This window comes from Danio rerio, chromosome 18 (genome assembly GCF_052040795.2).
Source record: "Danio rerio strain M-AB ecotype USA chromosome 18, GRCz13ab, whole genome shotgun sequence".
NCBI classification, from domain to species: domain Eukaryota; kingdom Metazoa; phylum Chordata; class Actinopteri; order Cypriniformes; family Danionidae; genus Danio; species Danio rerio.
Genome location: NC_141038.1, coordinates 22,882,111 through 22,899,576, shown reverse-complemented (window position 1 = coordinate 22,899,576; position 17,466 = coordinate 22,882,111). Strand labels below are relative to the sequence as shown.

Sequence of the window (17,466 nt, the reverse complement as noted above, 5' to 3'; positions counted from 1 at the left end):
CCAGCCCTGTACAGCAACTGTCTTCAATTTCTGCTTGTTCTTGGGGCATTTTTCCTTCGGTTTTGTCTTCAGCAAGTAAAATGCAAGCTCAATCGAATTCAGGTCAGGTGATTGACTTGGCCATTGCATAACATTCCACTTCTTTTCATCAAAAACTCTTTGGTTGCTTTTGCAGTATGCTTTGGGTCATTCTCCATCTAAACTGAGAAGCACCGCCCAGTGAGTTTTGAAGCATTTGGCTTAATATGTGCAGAAGATAAGTGTCTGATAACACTTCAGAAATCATCCTGCTGCTTTTGTCAGCAGTCACATCATTAAAAAATACAAGGGAATCAGTTCCATTGACAGCCATACATGACAACGGCATGTCACTACTAACACCATGCTTCACAGCTAAGGATCATGAGCAGTTCCTTACCTTCTCCATATTCGTCTCTTCCCATCATTCTGGGACAAGTTGATCTTGATCTCATCTGTCCATAAGGATGCTGTTTCAACACTCTGAAGGTTTTTTTAGAACTCTAATCTAGCCTTCATTTTTTAAGATTCACTAATGGTTTACATCTTGTGGTAAACCCTCTGTATTCACTCTGGTGTAGTCATAAAAAAAAGAAAAAATTGTCCAATTACCTTTGGACCCTTAACAAGTGGGAGGCACATATGCAAACTGCTGTAATTCCTAAACCATTCACCTGATTTGGATGTAAATACCCTCAGATTAAAGCGGACAGGTTGCAGTTAAAGCACATCTTGTTCATTTAATTTCAAATCGATTGTGTTCGTGTATTGAGCCAAAAATATTAGAATTGTATCAATGTCCAAATATTTATGGACCTAACTGTATAACGGCCAACTCAGACTTCACCAACAGGTCAATAACAGTAGACAATTTGTTGGGTTTTGTCAGATCTGTTGTAATTGGAGAGCATTTGTTATAGTCAAATGAATTTGTCAACATAATAGTAATTGTCAACCCTGTTTGGTGTCAGTGAGTCAGTCCAGTCAGTCCTACTTTTATGTTTGTTAAATTTTTTGATATTTTAGTACCTTGACAGTTTCTGATCCGAGTTCTTTTTCTTTCTCTGACAGGTCCTCACAAGATATGGGCTTCAAAAATGTAAAGTAGTTGCTGGAGAGCTGTGTGTTGGGTGGTCTCATCTTAGGGTAATGGACTATGGAGAATATTATAGGTGGTGGGATGGGTGGACCTTTAGGTCCTATCCCTAACTCATCCAAAATCTAAATAAAACAAAATAAATGGACTTAATATTGCTCATACTTGCTTTCAACAAAACATTACCATAAAAAGAAGCTAAAGTACTTTACCTCCTCATGGGAGGGTAGTTTCATGCTTTTGATGATCTCAAATGCGCTCAGTTCTTTGTTCTCTTTCAGAGACATCCATGTGTGCGGAGTAGGCTCTGGAAGCACTATTTTTTCCAAGCCCTCGACACCATCTGTTGACACTTGGGTCTGGCTAAGAGCTTGTGACTTAGTTTCAGAATCAACCTTTAACTTTTCCCTCTCAGCTTTCTCCTTTTCTCGTTCCTTCTTGGTCTTCTTTGCAGAAGATGGAGGACAATCAGTGATGTCTACAGTCTCCTGGACTTCAGACACCATTGGCTGCAATAAACGACTCTGCGTTCGGTCCCAGAACTGAAGAATGTGCTGTATTTCTGCTTGGCTCTGTTCGTACTGATGAAATCGCACCTGCAGATGTCTGTCACTCTCAATGGACTATTAATAAGGAATAACAATTACAGCAAAGGCTTTTAAAACAGATTTTAGCTTTTGTATAATAGGTATAATAATTGCTTCAACATAAGGTGTACACTTTAACTTGATCGGAACTCACTGGAACTTTATTTCATGTATGAAAATTACCAAGCATATTATGAAATGCACACTCAAACTAACCAGCTCTTGTTTTACATCCTCAGAGAGGGGCACAGGGTCTTCAGGTCGTGGGGTGGTATCCCAATCTTCACTAGGAGTCATTTGCTCTTCTCTTGAATTCTCCAGCTCCCACTGAATTCTCGCTTCTTGTTCTTGGTCAAGTTTGTGCTTTTCTCTAAAGTAATACACAATTTTAATAATTCATTCTCACAAGGTTTCATTGAATAAGATAAAGAAGAACTATTGAGCATCCTATGATTAATAATTCAGAATTTGCTTACTATTTTAGTTAACCTGTTTTTAAAATATTCATAACTCCTTATACAGGATACACAGAAAGCTTATTTAAATTAGAAATAAAGATACATATCAGTACCATATCAGTACCTTTCTTTCTGACAGTGTTGGATAAAAAAACTAGCTTCAAAAACATCTTTATTATGACATACATAAAAAAAAATAAATACTGTTATTTGCAACCCAGGCTCATTATAAATACATACCCCTGTATACATTTCTGGAGAGCGCAAAATAGGTTCCAGGAGGTACGTTTTTTGCAGTTTTTGTTTTCACAAATCTACCAGAGGACACTGTGTATGCTTTTTGAGATCTCAAATTTCTCTTGCGAGTGCCATTTTTGACTGCTCTTCTCGCGTAAACCCACCAGAGGCCATTGTCGACTAACCAACTAACCGGTCGACCAGTCACTCCACTCATCCCCTTCCCTAAACCCAACCGATACTGTTTTCAAAAGCAATCCAGAAAATGAAAAGCCGCCTGATTTTTACCACGTTCTCACCTTGTTATTTATGTGTTTATTAATTTTTTTGCCTTTTGTTTTAGTTTACCTGCTTTCTGTAACTCTTCTTTGGCAGACTTGAACTCGTCATGGACAATTCCACTATGCTTCTCTCAAGTGCACTGACATATGCGGCGAGCCACTGAGCAAACTGACAAAAGTGGAAAAGCCGTCTACACAGAGGTAAGCGGTCATTTGGTACCAGGTCATACCACCCCATAGCGTTTGTTTGAAAGACAAAATGCAACCATATGTACCTCAGACTATATAATTCATGCTCTCTAGAAATGTACACGGGGGTACTTATTCACAATGAGCCTGTGTTGGTTATATGTTAAGGCATTTATTACCTCTATTTGTCCACCATTTTAATGTTAAAAAGTTAAGAAATTAAGACATCAATATTATTGTACAGCATTGTAACTTTATCTGAATCTACTTCATATAATGAGTACACTGTATCTTAATAGCAAGCATTTTTATGTAACTAGATAGTAATTAAAGAAACTAAAAGATATTAGAACATCTTCTTGTGTACTTCTGACCCTTATGTTATATTAGAGAATTATGAACACACAAATGTGTTGTTAAATTGAAATATTTACAAACAGTACCGAAAAAGATGGGAATCTCTATTATATGATAAAACCTAAAAATAAAACATATTGGCAGTGTAGTTCAAATGTGAAAATAATCATATACTTATTTATCACTGATCTATTTAAAGTGTAAGTCACCTGAGCTTGAAGACACTATAGCTGTTAAAGAGGTTGAGAACATAAATATGGCGACGGTTGTTGAATGCTTTCAGGACGATCTGAAGCGTGTTATTCAGTGAGCAGCAATACTGGGTCTCCAGTCCGTCAATCACAACACCACGGTAACAGTCGCTAAGCTGCATCAGGGGAAACAAGGAGAACACTATCACTATGTGCTGTCAACATATGCTGGAAATGACACAAACAATATATCGTACAGTATATTACATACTAATATGGGGTATGCAGTAAAATGTGCCTGGTTCTTACCTGCAATCTCTCTGACAGGATCTCTACCAGCACATCTTCGGGCAGCAGGCAGTTAAACAGCTCTTCATTTTGACTGGCACTCGCACTCACATGCCTGTGAACCTGACCATCTGTCTGGAACACAAACACAAATTGTTCATGTTCATTAATATACGATGCAGTCTATTACAGATCCATATGGTGTAGCATGTGTTTTACTATGGCAAGTTACTTTTTTATTATATTAATGTATGAAGAATCTGACATTGATAGACAGTTGTATGCATATATTAGAATTTCTGTGTTAAGCAGCATTTTTTTCTTATATGAAGAAAATCCATTAGTGCTATTGCATCAAACATTAATTTCATCACTTATCTGAAAGTAAAATTCTGTATTGTTTTGTCTAAATTTTTTATTTTATGCTAAAATCTTTTACTTAAATATAACTATAAATATTTGTATATATACTTTTTTGCAAACTCATAGCCGTGCAAAAGGTCGTTATTGTCTTAATTGTTCTTTTCATTTTAGTCTATTTTACAAAAAATATTCTCATTCATTCATCCATTTTCTTTTTGGCTTAGTCCCTTTATTAATCCAGGGTCGCCACAGTGGAATGAACCGCCAACTTATCCAGCAAATGTTTCACGCAGCGGATGCCCTTCCTGCCGCAACCCATCTCTGGGAAACATCCACACATTCACACTCATACACTACGAACAATTTAGCCCACCCAATTCACCTGTACCACATGTCTTTGGACTGTGGGGAAACTGGAGCACCCGGACAAAACCCACACGTACGCAGGGAGAACATGCAAACTCTGCACAGAAACGCCAACTGACCCAGCCAAGGCTCGAACCAGCGAACTTCTTGCTGTGAGGCGACAGCACTATCTGCTGCGCCAATGCGTCGCCTAAAAATTGTGTCTTTTTGTAAATTTTACAAGCCTTTTTTAAACTCAGGTAAACGTATATAATATACAACATACCAGTACAAAAGAAAAAATATGTATATTTATACAACAGTTTTGTCTGGTTCTCGAATCTAATTGGCTTACAGTCGTGCAATATTCTACAATATCAGAACTCATAAAGCCTCCTAACCCTTATATCTCCGCCCACATAAAGTGACAGCAGATCAATAAACTCGCTACAGTTTGACAAAATATTGCAGCTGTTGGACATTTTAATGTAATTTGAGACATTTTTTAGGTGAGAATGTAGTTGTTTAGATTGCAACTATGCAGTTTATTTATTCGGACAGTGCCTATTTTAAATATATATAATTTCTAAGAGACATCGGGATCCATCACCCTGTCATACTGAGCAGAGCAAAGACGGTTGACGTTGTCCATCCACAAAATGGTGACAAAGATCACATAATAAGCCCTTAGAGGAGAAAAGACCAGCGTAATTTCTAAATAAAGCAGATCAAATCATTATTAAACAGGTAAATGACATTCTAAGTCGATCTCTCTCTTATGTCTGTTGTAGTGCTGGATTTATACCATAGTAATTGTAGTGTATTGAGTGTGACTCACATATTAGGAATGTATGTATTTTGTGTTGGCCATCTTTTTATAACCCTGAGTTACTTTTTGGTTGGCCACCTGTTTGTTTTTATTGAGTCTCCTGTTTTCATTACTGCAGTCTAGTTCAGTAAAAAAAAAAGAAAGAAGAAATGCCTGCATATGTTTAGCATTTTTCCTTATCACAAACACAACAGTATTCTGGTAGTGTTTGCGCGGCTTTGGCTTTCTTGAATTAATTATTGTAATATCCCGATTGCAACAGAGAAATACTGGGAAATCTCTGTAGACGGATGGCATTTCATGCTGTTCAGCCTTATAATCTTAAAATGTCAGCAAAAGCACCTGTTTAGTTATTACTTCAGACATTACGCTGAAGAATCATTCAAACATAGCTCTAAATTGACGTTTGTGATGTACCAATAGTTTCTGGTGTTCTGACACCAGCTGCAGATGTGAATGAGTGGCGGAAAAAAAAATTCTCATAGAAAGGGAATTTGAGACTCTCTGAGTTTGATTTTCGTTTTTATATACACGATTATACCATTAAACTGCTGAATAAAGCAATATTACACGAGTAGCAGTGCTATATGGTTGTATATCGTCACTAGTGGGACACTCATAGCCACGCAATGGGTAAAGATACGCAAAGTATCTAGACTCTATTTGACTAAAAATACAATTTAAAAGTGTACTAATTTTACATGTGTGTGTATATATATATATATATATATATATATATATATATATATATATATATATATATATATATATATATATATATATATATATATATATATATATATATGACAGTTATTAAGTGTAATATTTTGACATTTTCATATATGATTATTATTATTATATAAATATGTTACTTACCAACCCTTTAAAAAAAAGCACATGTAGTAGATACAGTAATGCATTTTAATATACAAGTATTATATTTTCTTATTATTAATATTATTTTAAAAAGATAATTCATTAGTGAAATACTTTTTTCTTACCCTGTTGGTACATCATTTATTTTCATACTGTTATTGGAACCTCTTAGATTAATTCCAGTATGACCTTATAATTTATTATTTTTATAAAGTGCAGTGCTGCTTCAAGTATTGATATTGTATTTATGTGATTTTACTAGAACAATACTGAGTGAATAGACTTTTTACCTCTACTACTGTGTGTATTGTATGTGCCAAATTAATAAGTGTTTACCACTGAGGCAGCAGGATTGGAGCTGTCATTCTTCTGTGAACGTCCTGTGAAATTTGTTTTATTTCGGGTTGAGGCCGATGACGGGGGAACTTTTAGATCACTGATCTGGCTGCCCTCTGCTGTGTGTTTGGCAACGGCCTCCATACTTAGGACACCAGCAGCCTGAGAAGCAGTGGCAGTAATATCCACCGTTGCCTCCTGCTCTTCCCTTTGAGCAAACACCACTGCAGCCTTGGCACACAGTTCTCTTGCCCTCCAGGCTGCAGAACTGTTCCCTAATGACAAAGCCTCCTGCACCACCTCATCCACACTGAGACATGCTGCCCCGTAGTGTTTTGCCAGAGTAACTGATGTTCTTGTTTTACCTGCACACAGACGTTTACATGCACATCACCGGACAAAACTTTGGGATCAGTAAGATTTTTTTCATGTTTAAAATGTTCCATGTTGTGCTCACCAAGACTGAATTTGCTTACAGTAATAAATGTACAAATGGGAAACTTTGTTTTATTGAGATAATGTATACAATTTATAAAACTATATTAATTCCCGTGCTTTAAAAGTGCAATAAGTGATTGTCTTCAGACACATTTTTTGTTGTGCTTGTAGAAAGTCTCTTCTCTGCTTCACTAAGATGAAGTTGGTTTTATATTCATATTGGTTCAATTTTGAACAATGACAACATGTGACACGCTCCATATATAGTTTACCTCGCTACTCTGAATATTCACTCTGAAATAGCATATAGGTATGGCTTAGTAATAAGTGAAATTCCTGCAGCCTGTCGGCCAATCACTAAGCATACAATAGTGGCTTTAGGACAAAGCGTGCAAGAGCATGAGACTGATGAGTGAGACTGATGAGAAAGTGATGACTAGTTTGCTTGCTAACTACGTAACTGAAAATGTGCTAGATATAATACAGTTTTTCATTCAAAATTGTAGTATTATAAAGTACTATAAAGTTTTCTAACTGGTGAATGACATGAACTAGTGGGTCTCTGTCATCTCAAATGTGCGCGCTCATGATTTCAGGAGGCATGGCTTTGGATGACAGGGGAGCGATTGTATTTGAAAGATATTAAGCTAACCGGTTAGCATTTAGGCAGATCACCTACTGCACCTTTAAACCTGAATTTCCAGCATTACAATTTGAGTCTTCTTTGTAATGTCATCCTTCAAAAATAATTATAATAAGCATTTATGTTATGTTATCAACAATTATTATTTTAATTATCAATTTCGGAAACATCTTTTTCCTGCTTCACACATTTTTCAAATTGTATGAACAAACAAAAGCTCAAAATAAGACACACACACACACACACACACACACACACACACACACACACACACACACACACACACACATATATATATATAATAAAATGTAATAAAAATATTAAAATAAATAAAATGTATTAATTAGATTTTTTACATTATAAACCTGTATAATTCCTGAGCAATTTAATATTTTCTGAATTAACAAAAGAAGATACATTTAAATGGCACTTCTGAATTAATAATACAGTTTTCACAAAAGTTTGAAGCAGTTTTCAAGTCATTCATTTACTCATTCATTTTCTTTCGGCTTGGATGTCGCTTAGTCACAGCGGAATTAAACCGTCAACTTATCCAGCACGTTTTTATGCAGCGGATTCCAGCCGCAACCCATCTCTGGGAAAGTTTTCAAGACATAATTATAATAATTCTTGGGTAAAAGATCATCATATTAATTTCAATAATAAGTGATGATGCTACAATAAGGCATTTTCAGTTCCAGCATTCAGCAAATTCATTGTTACAGTACATTTAATCATTTAATTTTCAATTCCAGCATTCAGCAAATTTAAACTACATTAAATAAAAAAGCAGTTATTTAAAAAAAATGTTATATAATTGATATAAAATTTTTTATTTATTTTTATTTTTAAAATAAATGCAGTCTTAGTGAGCAGAATGGATGTCATTTAAAAACATTTTTAAAATCTTTATTTCCAAAAATCTTCATGCCAAAAAAAGATTTTGGTAAACTCTTACCTGATAAAGGAGCGCCGTGCACAATGATGGCAATGCCTCGGCGATTTAGTGCAGCTTTACCCTCTGGTGAAAGATCGATGCCCATGTAACGTGCGACAGCTGTAGATACAGGGTCATATTCCAAATCCCCCACTGCAGTGACAACACTGCTGTTGCCCTTAGGTAAGCCTGTGAGGGAAGACGTGTTTATATATGTGAAATAATTACTGAATTTTTATAACAGCCTCATTGATGAATGCAATGAAATTACTGTTCCCGCTGGTTAAAGCTTACCATTAACACTGGGTATTTCACCCTCAAATAGTGCATCTGTTTCCCCCTTGTCTCCTTCTGCAAGACCTTCTGTGGATTCTTAAAAAAGAGGTGAGAACTTTTAGATTACCTTTGAATTCTGCCACAAGCCAAACCCTTTAATGTGAATGTCCATCGAAAAATTTTTTTTTAATCATATACAGTTTAAGTCAGAATTATTAGCCCTCCTGAATTATTAACCCCCCTGTTTATTTTTTCCCCAATTTCTGTTTAATGGAGGGCAATTTTTTCAACATATTTCTAAATATAATAATTTTAATAACGCATTTCTAATAACTGTTTTATTTGAACTTTGCCATTATGACAGTAAATTATATTTTCATTTATTTTCTTGTCGGCTTAGTCCCTTTATTAATCCGTGGTCGCCACAGCGGAATGAACCGCCAAATTATCCAGCACGTTTCTACGCAGAAAAAAATGCTTTATTTTTTCATTAAAAACTACTTTTTGTCTAGCTGAAATAAAACAAGACTTTCTCCAGAAGAAAAAAAAATATTATTAGACATACCGTGAAAATTTCCTAGCTCTGTTAAACATAATCTGGGAAATATAAAAAAAAAATAAATAAATTATAGGGCGGCTAATAATTCTCACTTTAACTGTAGATGATCTTGAAATTGGGATTTATAGAAAAGTTTAATGAAATAAAATAAAATAAAATAATTGCAACAAATATACATTTAATATCTGGGATGGGAGTCAATTCATATGACTATTACATGCACAAAAATTGTATTTTATTTTGATGTTTACATATCATTAGGAACACTCTTCACTCCCGTATATGTGCAATTTTCATTAGTCATATTATTCGCTAAGTATTTTGGTCCTTTTTACTATTTTTCACATACAATACACAGCACAAATGACGTACTGTACTCAGAAAAAAGGTCTGTTAATGCAAAACACTTCCATATGGTTGTCTTCCTTGCTTATAGAAATGAAGCATTTATGGAGCTGTAAGAACTCGATCATCTCCAAATGAGTTTATAAGAGATTTCTGTGCATGCACCTATACAGTACCACTTAAGATGAAGGTACACAAGAACAATGATAAAGACACAGAAGGATTATTTTGTTCTAGATGGAGTTACGTACTGCTACGTCTAACCTACTTTAAAGAGCATAGGGATTTAAAACATTAGATAAAACTGCAACCCTTAATAAGCATCCACACGACAATAAAGCTTGACTTGACTTGAAGAATAACCATAGTAAATCTTGTGTTGGCTGGACTTTTCTTTACTATGAATGAGCATAAAAGGCAGAAATCTCCTGATATGAAATGCATATATGCTGCTGTTTTGTACCCTGCTTTGGTTCCTTTGAGCTGTGCTCTTTATAGTAGTCCAACACCTCGGGAGGGAGAGGCTCGCCAGCAACACGAGGAGGAAGAAGCAACACATTCTGTGCATCATATCCTTTTAACATCCGCAATATCTGAAGAGCAGAACACAAAATTGATTAGAAAAAGAAATATTGGAAAAGGATAAATATTAGTGCTGGGGGGGGAAATGCAATTAATCGCATCCAAGATAAGCTGTTTTGACATAATATTCAGCTAAAGTCAGAATTATTAGCTTCCCTGAATTATTAGACCCCCTGTTAATTTTTTTTCTCCAATTTCTATTTCACAGGAGAAGATTTTTTCAACACGTTCCTAAAAATAATAGTTTTACTAACTCATTTTTAATAACTGATTTGTTTTATCTTTACCATGATGACAGTTAATAATATTTTACTATATATTTTTTAAGATACTAGTATTCAGCTGGCATTTAAAGGCTTTACTAGGTTATTTAGGATAACTAGGCAGGTTTGGGTAATTAGGCAAGTTACTGTATAATGACGATTTGATCTGTAATCTATCAAAAAACATATAGCTTAAAGGGGCTAATAATTTTGACATTAAAATGTTTTTTTAAAAATAAAAACTTGTTTTATTCTAGTCAAAATAAAACAAATAAGGCTTTCTCCAGAAGAAAAAATTTTATCTGATATACTGTGTAATTAAAAAAAAAAAATTCAAAGAGGGGCTAATAATTCTGACTTCAACTGTACAGTATATGTGTGTACTGTGTATATTTATTATGTGTATATAAGTACATACATGCATGCATATATTTGAGAAAATGTTTATTTATATTTAGTTATAAAATATAAATGTATAAGATACAAATTATATCTAAATTTAAATATTTATATAACAACATTTTTTTTTTTTTTTACATTTGTTTCTATGTATTTGTGTGTACCACATTTACATAATAAATATATACAATACACACATCTATTGTGTCAAAACAAACCTTTATTTTGAATGTGGTTAATTGCAATTAATCTTTGCCCAACACTAATCAACATACAATGGAATTGTCTAGACAGTGTCCATTGAACCAGATATATCTGAAGGTCAAACTTAAGAAATAAATACAATTAACAATTAAAAAAATATTTTGAACCAATTAACCTCACCTCTTCCTCTTTTAAGTATTGTTTGTCGAAGCCGAGAGAGTAGAACTCAGTGGGAAAGGGGCAAGGGTTGCGGATGATCACTTCAGCCACTTTCCCTTCACTGTAGGGCAGGATGGAGCCAAAATTTATTTCTGAAGAGGAAAACTCAAGCTGAGGCTCTTCTCCCTGACCTTGAGCCAACAGCAGGATTCTCTGAGTGCTCTGCGCCACTGTTATCACTATTCTCTGACTGTACGCCTTCTGCAGAAACACATCACAAAGAAAACAATCAACACTACGGATAATGACATATACTGCAGCTAGAAGCAGATCAACAAAGGCAAGACTCCTACAATGTATTGGAAATATAGTGTAACTCAATCCTTATTATTGGCTTCATTCTGATAAATCAATGAAGAAAACTGATTTGTGAATAAAAAATAAATGTCAAAACCTTTGAATTGTGGTGCATGTGTAAACCTAATATAATCCTAATAGGTAAAAACTAATAGGTAATTATAGTGTGTGTGTTTGTTTCTTTACCCCCTCTGCTGGGCTGAATTTGACCTGCACGTTGGTTCTGTCACCAGGATAGAGCGTGCCATCTGAAGGCAATAACTCAAACACAACTGGAGGAGGCCGTTGCTTGATCTGAGCCTGTCGTCTGAGGTACAGTGGGATGTGCTTGTCAATCTGATCACATAACCAAAACACACAACATTTGGGATAAATTCCCGTTCCATTCAATCACAGCAGAAACTAGATAAGTTATCAGAGAAAACGACAAATGGTATGAGCACTGAAGTAAACCTCATATACACTGCAGCCTGATCTAAAACCAGCAGCAGCAAACATGCCATAAAGACAAATGAATCTCGGTCCAACAGCAAACACCCATTAATATTAAGCAGATATATATAATTCAGTACTAAACCAACTTATAAGGATGGAAATCATCAGTCAACATGAAACTGAAGCAGGCTGTATTAACCTTTTATTATTAGATCATAATCTTACAATGAATTATTAATCAGTGAGAAAGACGTGTGTGTATATATACTATGCATCTTTTTAGAAATATTTTTGGAAACCAATTTTTTCCAAGTAATTATAATTTAATTTAACAAGTGCAGATTGTTTGCATAAATGTCACATAAACTAAATTACAACAGCATGTTTTAGTGTAACTATCGAATAGATTATTTGTTAAACACTTGCATTATTACTGTTGAGTTTCTTCACATCATAACAACAGTAACCCTACATATTTAAACATAACAGAAACCTCTGGTAATCCCAAAATAGCACAAGATAACAGACTCATTTATGAATCCCTGTGCTCATCTTGTACATACAAAATAACACTTGTAGTTCATTTCCGATGAAAAGTACTGTTTACTACTGTAGAGTACGGTTTGTATTTATAAGACAGTTTTACTGCCAGAAGTACCAAATTGCAAACTATACTGAACTCATTTTTGAGACCCTAACACAACGATACAGTACTAAAAAGATGGAGCTAAAATCGCTGCTGAATGCTATTTATTTATAGAAAACCAACAAGCCAGGGGAACGATAGACCTTTTTCACATTTCTGGGTTTCTCAGTAGCAATAGAATATTTCAACAAAAGTTCCGTAAACACAGTGAAAGTAAAAGTAGACAGAAGATAGAGGAGAGATACTGCATTAGAAACACCTCGCATAAGTGGTAACAGGCTTTTTGTAATTTGATGCAAACATGGTATAATACATTTATAAATGCATATAAATGTTCATTTTTTTTAAATCAAAATATTAAAAAGCTTCAAGAATTTTAGATTATGATGATTGGTAAACGCGTCATAACAGTCTTGTGAAAAGGGTCCATAATGCAGGAATTTTAAAATATACAACCAAAACCACTACACAATAATACAATGATCAAACAACGCCTGTATCTTCTTCTTGTGACAAACAGCCACATGCCAAGAAGCAAGAACAGGATCTGCTGTATGTCCTCCATTGTTGTTTACAAGGTTGTTTGGGACTAAATGTGTGGAAGTCTGCTGTTTTCTCTCTCCAGTTGTACATGCTTGCTACATTTGAAATAATACATTTGTATATTTACAAGATGTGATATGTGAACACACTGTGCTGTTTTCTTCTTAAATCAAAAATTACATTAATTGTAAAGTTCTGCTATACACCAAACCTAACAACTAAAGATCATGTTGGCAGTGGAAAAACCTGATAAAGGTGACCCATACCAAATTTTACTGTACCAATCATGGCAAGCAGGCATAAAATTAAACATTGATTTTCCTTACAGAGTCTGACACAATACATGCACTGGGAATGACACAATACATGCACCTTCTCAGTCAATTCATGTTCACCTTAATACAATGCATTTTTGAGTTCATGCAACATGTTTCTATTAAGTAGAGTCAACTTTTTTAATATTGGAGTGAAATAAAGAAAATAATTTCACTGTTCAGTTTTAGAGTAGGGTAGCACAGTATATCATTTCAGTGGAGTATATCATTTCGTGTGGATTTGCAATATTCACATTGCAAGATATGCAATATTGAGTTGACTTTGCAGAGTACTTTTTACATTTAAATATACAAAACCATAAAGCATGCACTGTTTATTTCACTTTCTTTTTTGCTTTATTGCGTTTATCAATAATTGTAGTTTGTTTATTACATTTTATGCATGATTCACTCCCAACTCATCCCAATCAATCAAAAATATTACATTTGATAAAACTTTAGGGATCAATACTCACTATTAACTAGTTATGTATAAGCATGCATGTTATGAAGATATTGGCTGCATATTAGTACTTATAATCTACATATTCTGCATGATCTTAGTCTATATACCTAACCCAATATCTAAACCACCAAAATATCTATTAATAAGGAACAATTTAGAATTTTTTAAAGCAAAATTCATATTTAATGTTTTGCTAATAGTGAGAATTGAACCTTAAAATAATGTGTGACAATACATTCTTTCCAAAAAGTGCTATTCAATCAATTGTATCGACTAAGTATATCATAATATATAGTTCTGAAAAATTCAATATTGCAATGTCTGATTTTTCCAATATCCTGCAGCCCTATTTTAGAGTGTACCTTCTTTGGCCGCTCCTCCGGTCTGATGGTCCACTCACAAGGCACTGGTCCATCATTATGCAGCTGAATGGTTATAACCTCACACAGGCCACACTGTATGGTGTGGAACTGCAGTGTGTCTGTTGACACTGTAAGGGAGGGCATGGTGACTTCTGCACATAAACGCACTTGCACCTGCGGCCCCTTCATCACCTGTCAATCACACATTCAGCTTATAGTAAAACAAACAAAGAGGCAATATATAAAAAATGAACAGTGGCTGCTTTCAAATTAGTATGGGCTGTACACACTACAAAAAACCCAAAGCAGATTGCTGTGTGCGTGTGTGCCTCTGTTTTTTGCTTGTCTCAGATATTTAATGTTATTTTCACCAAACCTGTATGGGCATAACAGCATTGATCTTTCCCAAATTGGCCCCACGGGTGTCAAACTTCACCTCAAATGTCTCCGTCTCACAGAAGGGCAAACCCTGCACCCTGTCCAATTCTGTGCTAAACCCTGAGAAAAGCAAAATGCATATTAATGCAGCACACTCTGAATAAATCAATCTAGAATAAAGATTTCAGCAGACGACTTTGCCAATATTTACAAACTGAAATCATAACACTAATAGAAGAAACTCAACTGTGCATCACACAAGCTATTTCAACACCCTAAACACATCAAAATGATGGCTGTCCAGAACAAAAAACTTTTCACATTCTGCAGAACGGACCAACCTGTGCCTGCCAGTGAACTCCTGTTAGCTTTGAAAGATACAGCCAGTGGGCAAGTGTTGGTTATTTTGACAATATGGGTCACAATGTTGCCATTGATCACAAACCCAAAGTCCAGTGTGTACTCAGGCAAACTCAACCTAAAGAGAAAAATCCATCAGACACGCTTTGATTGCTTCTGAAAGCGAGGGATTTCTGCATGAATGGACTTACTTGCACAGCTTCTTCAGCCAGTTGCTACTGGACCCACTTCCTCTTAGATCAGTCGCTTGGTGTTGTTTCTGTACAGCTGTGGCATTTTCCTTTACAATGAGCCGTTCTAACTCCATTTGCAGCAAGGCATCATACTACAGCACATATTAGTGGGCACTATTTAGAAACGTACTTTAAATACAAAGCTGCAATAATGGCTAATCTCGCTGGAGCTTGATAGATCACATTATGATACGTTTCCAGTGAAAGCTATGCAGAGAAAGGTAGAATGTGTAATAAACACAGACAGACTTACTGTAGGAATGTAGTCATCTTCAGGTGGCATCTCATCCTTTAACAGGGCCTCGCTTGATTTTTCATTCTCTATCGTGTCTTTTGCTTCCTTTAGCAATGAACCATAAATCTCCTCATCTAGGCAGAAACAGAACACCTTAATACGGGTTTATAGTCTCTTCAGGAAGACCTGTGTAGAGCATTTATATATGATGTTTCTGAAATATTAAATATTTTTCTCTTTATTTGACAAACCTTCAGAGGCATACCTGTTGTTAGTTGAATGTATATACTTTTGTATTATTTAAGTAAATTTTTATTTATAGCCATTTTTAATGATTGTGTCATTCTAATCATTAATTCATTTATTCATTTTCTTTTCGGCTTAGTCCCTTTATTAATCTATGGTCGCCACACAGGAATGAACCGCCAACTTATCCACCGTATGTTTTATGCCCTGTCGTTAAAAATATTTTATGAAATTGAAGTTCTTTCCCTCAATAAAGCTATTAAAGCTATTGCGCATCATTGGATTTGCTCTTCAGTGACATTTACATTGAACTTCGTCTGTGAAAACAGGACTGAAGCAGTTTCAATTTACTAGAACTTCATCTATGTTAAGCTGCTTAGACACAATCTACACTATCTAGCAAAAGTCTTGTTACCTATCCAAGTTTTAGGAACAACAAATAATAACTTGATTTCTAGTTGATCATTTGGTATCAGAAGTGGCTTATATAAAAGGCAAAGGCATCTAGATTACGTTTATTTTAGCAAAATAAAATATGATTATGCCTTGATTTTTAATTATTTAATTAGGAAAGTAACATCTGACTTGGGTCGATGCGGGCTCCTATAGGTCTTCTTCAGTATTTGTGATTTTAGTGATGCAGTTCAACAGATCTACCTTCTGCCACTTTTCCAAATGATAAACTAGTAGTCAAGTTAATATTTGTTGCTCTTACGACTGGGATCAACGACAACATTTTGTCAGGTAGTGTACATTGTAAAAGCACTATAGAAATAAAGATGAATTAAGAACTTTTGTCTTGTTGTAAAATTTTTACACCCTTGTTTCAAATGTAAGCTTGTAATGATATGATGATTGGTATTTTTCATGACTTACCACCCTAACAAAAAATTAAAAAAACATGGCATAAAAGAATATGGGGAAAAAAGAAGCAAAAAATAAATATGTTTGACTTACAAATAGTAAGTACTAGTACAGCCTTAATGAGAGAAAAAAATAACCACAATCCTATTATTGATTGGGAACGATCTAATCAAATTAAAAATTCTGAAAAAATTATTTACTTAAATTTTTGGATTATATCTACAGCAACAATGTAGTTTAACAATTTCCCATAGATTTCCCTTAGATTAATGTAATTTCCTCTGCAGCATCATGAATAATGTAGTTTTCAACATTTGCTGTTAAACAGTAATTTTAAAGTTGTTTTTTTTTTTTTTTTGGAGCTTATGATGCTTTTGGAGCACCTATGATGAAAATAATCTTTTTTAAGCTGTTTATACAGAACTGTGTGTAGGTAAAGTGTGTCCACAGTCATACCCAGGTGAAATAAACAAAACTAGTCTTTTTTTAAATGAGTCCTGACATTAATATGGGATCCAAATCCCTCCATTTTTAGGCCCACTGCAACGAGACATAGGAATGCGGTTTCCCCGCCCACCGAATTGATTGACAGCCATGTCAATGTCATTAACATGTGATCGTAGTAATGAGTTTAATTGTATCAACAAGACAGGACTTGCACAAAGCAACTAGGATTAAAAGATCTGTTCAGCTTGCTTTGATGCTGCACCTTGAGAATGAGTTGTACAAGTTTAAAACAGTGCTTGTTTGTAATAAAGACAGTAATGTTGC

At 34.8% G+C, this 17,466-nt stretch overlaps 1 protein-coding gene across 3 annotated transcripts in view; it reads right to left on the bottom strand.

Moving 5' to 3' along the window:
• Positions 1-17,466, bottom strand: part of hydin (HYDIN axonemal central pair apparatus protein) — a 147,174-nt gene that overhangs the window by 46,068 nt on the left and 83,640 nt on the right. For all 3 annotated transcript variants that reach the window (XM_087292113.2, NM_001114415.2, XM_087292114.1), the window contains 16 exon segments: positions 15,604-15,719; positions 15,309-15,442; positions 15,099-15,235; positions 14,756-14,877; positions 14,380-14,571; positions 11,800-11,949; positions 11,278-11,517; positions 10,113-10,242; positions 8,764-8,841; positions 8,491-8,658; positions 6,452-6,816; positions 3,724-3,837; positions 3,433-3,590; positions 1,918-2,071; positions 1,327-1,737; positions 1,048-1,239 (listed from right to left, as the gene is read on the bottom strand). In XM_087292113.2, coding sequence (XP_087148239.1) covers positions 1,048-1,239; positions 1,327-1,737; positions 1,918-2,071; positions 3,433-3,590; positions 3,724-3,837; positions 6,452-6,816; positions 8,491-8,658; positions 8,764-8,841; positions 10,113-10,242; positions 11,278-11,517; positions 11,800-11,949; positions 14,380-14,571; positions 14,756-14,877; positions 15,099-15,235; positions 15,309-15,442; positions 15,604-15,719 — 2,861 coding nt within the window.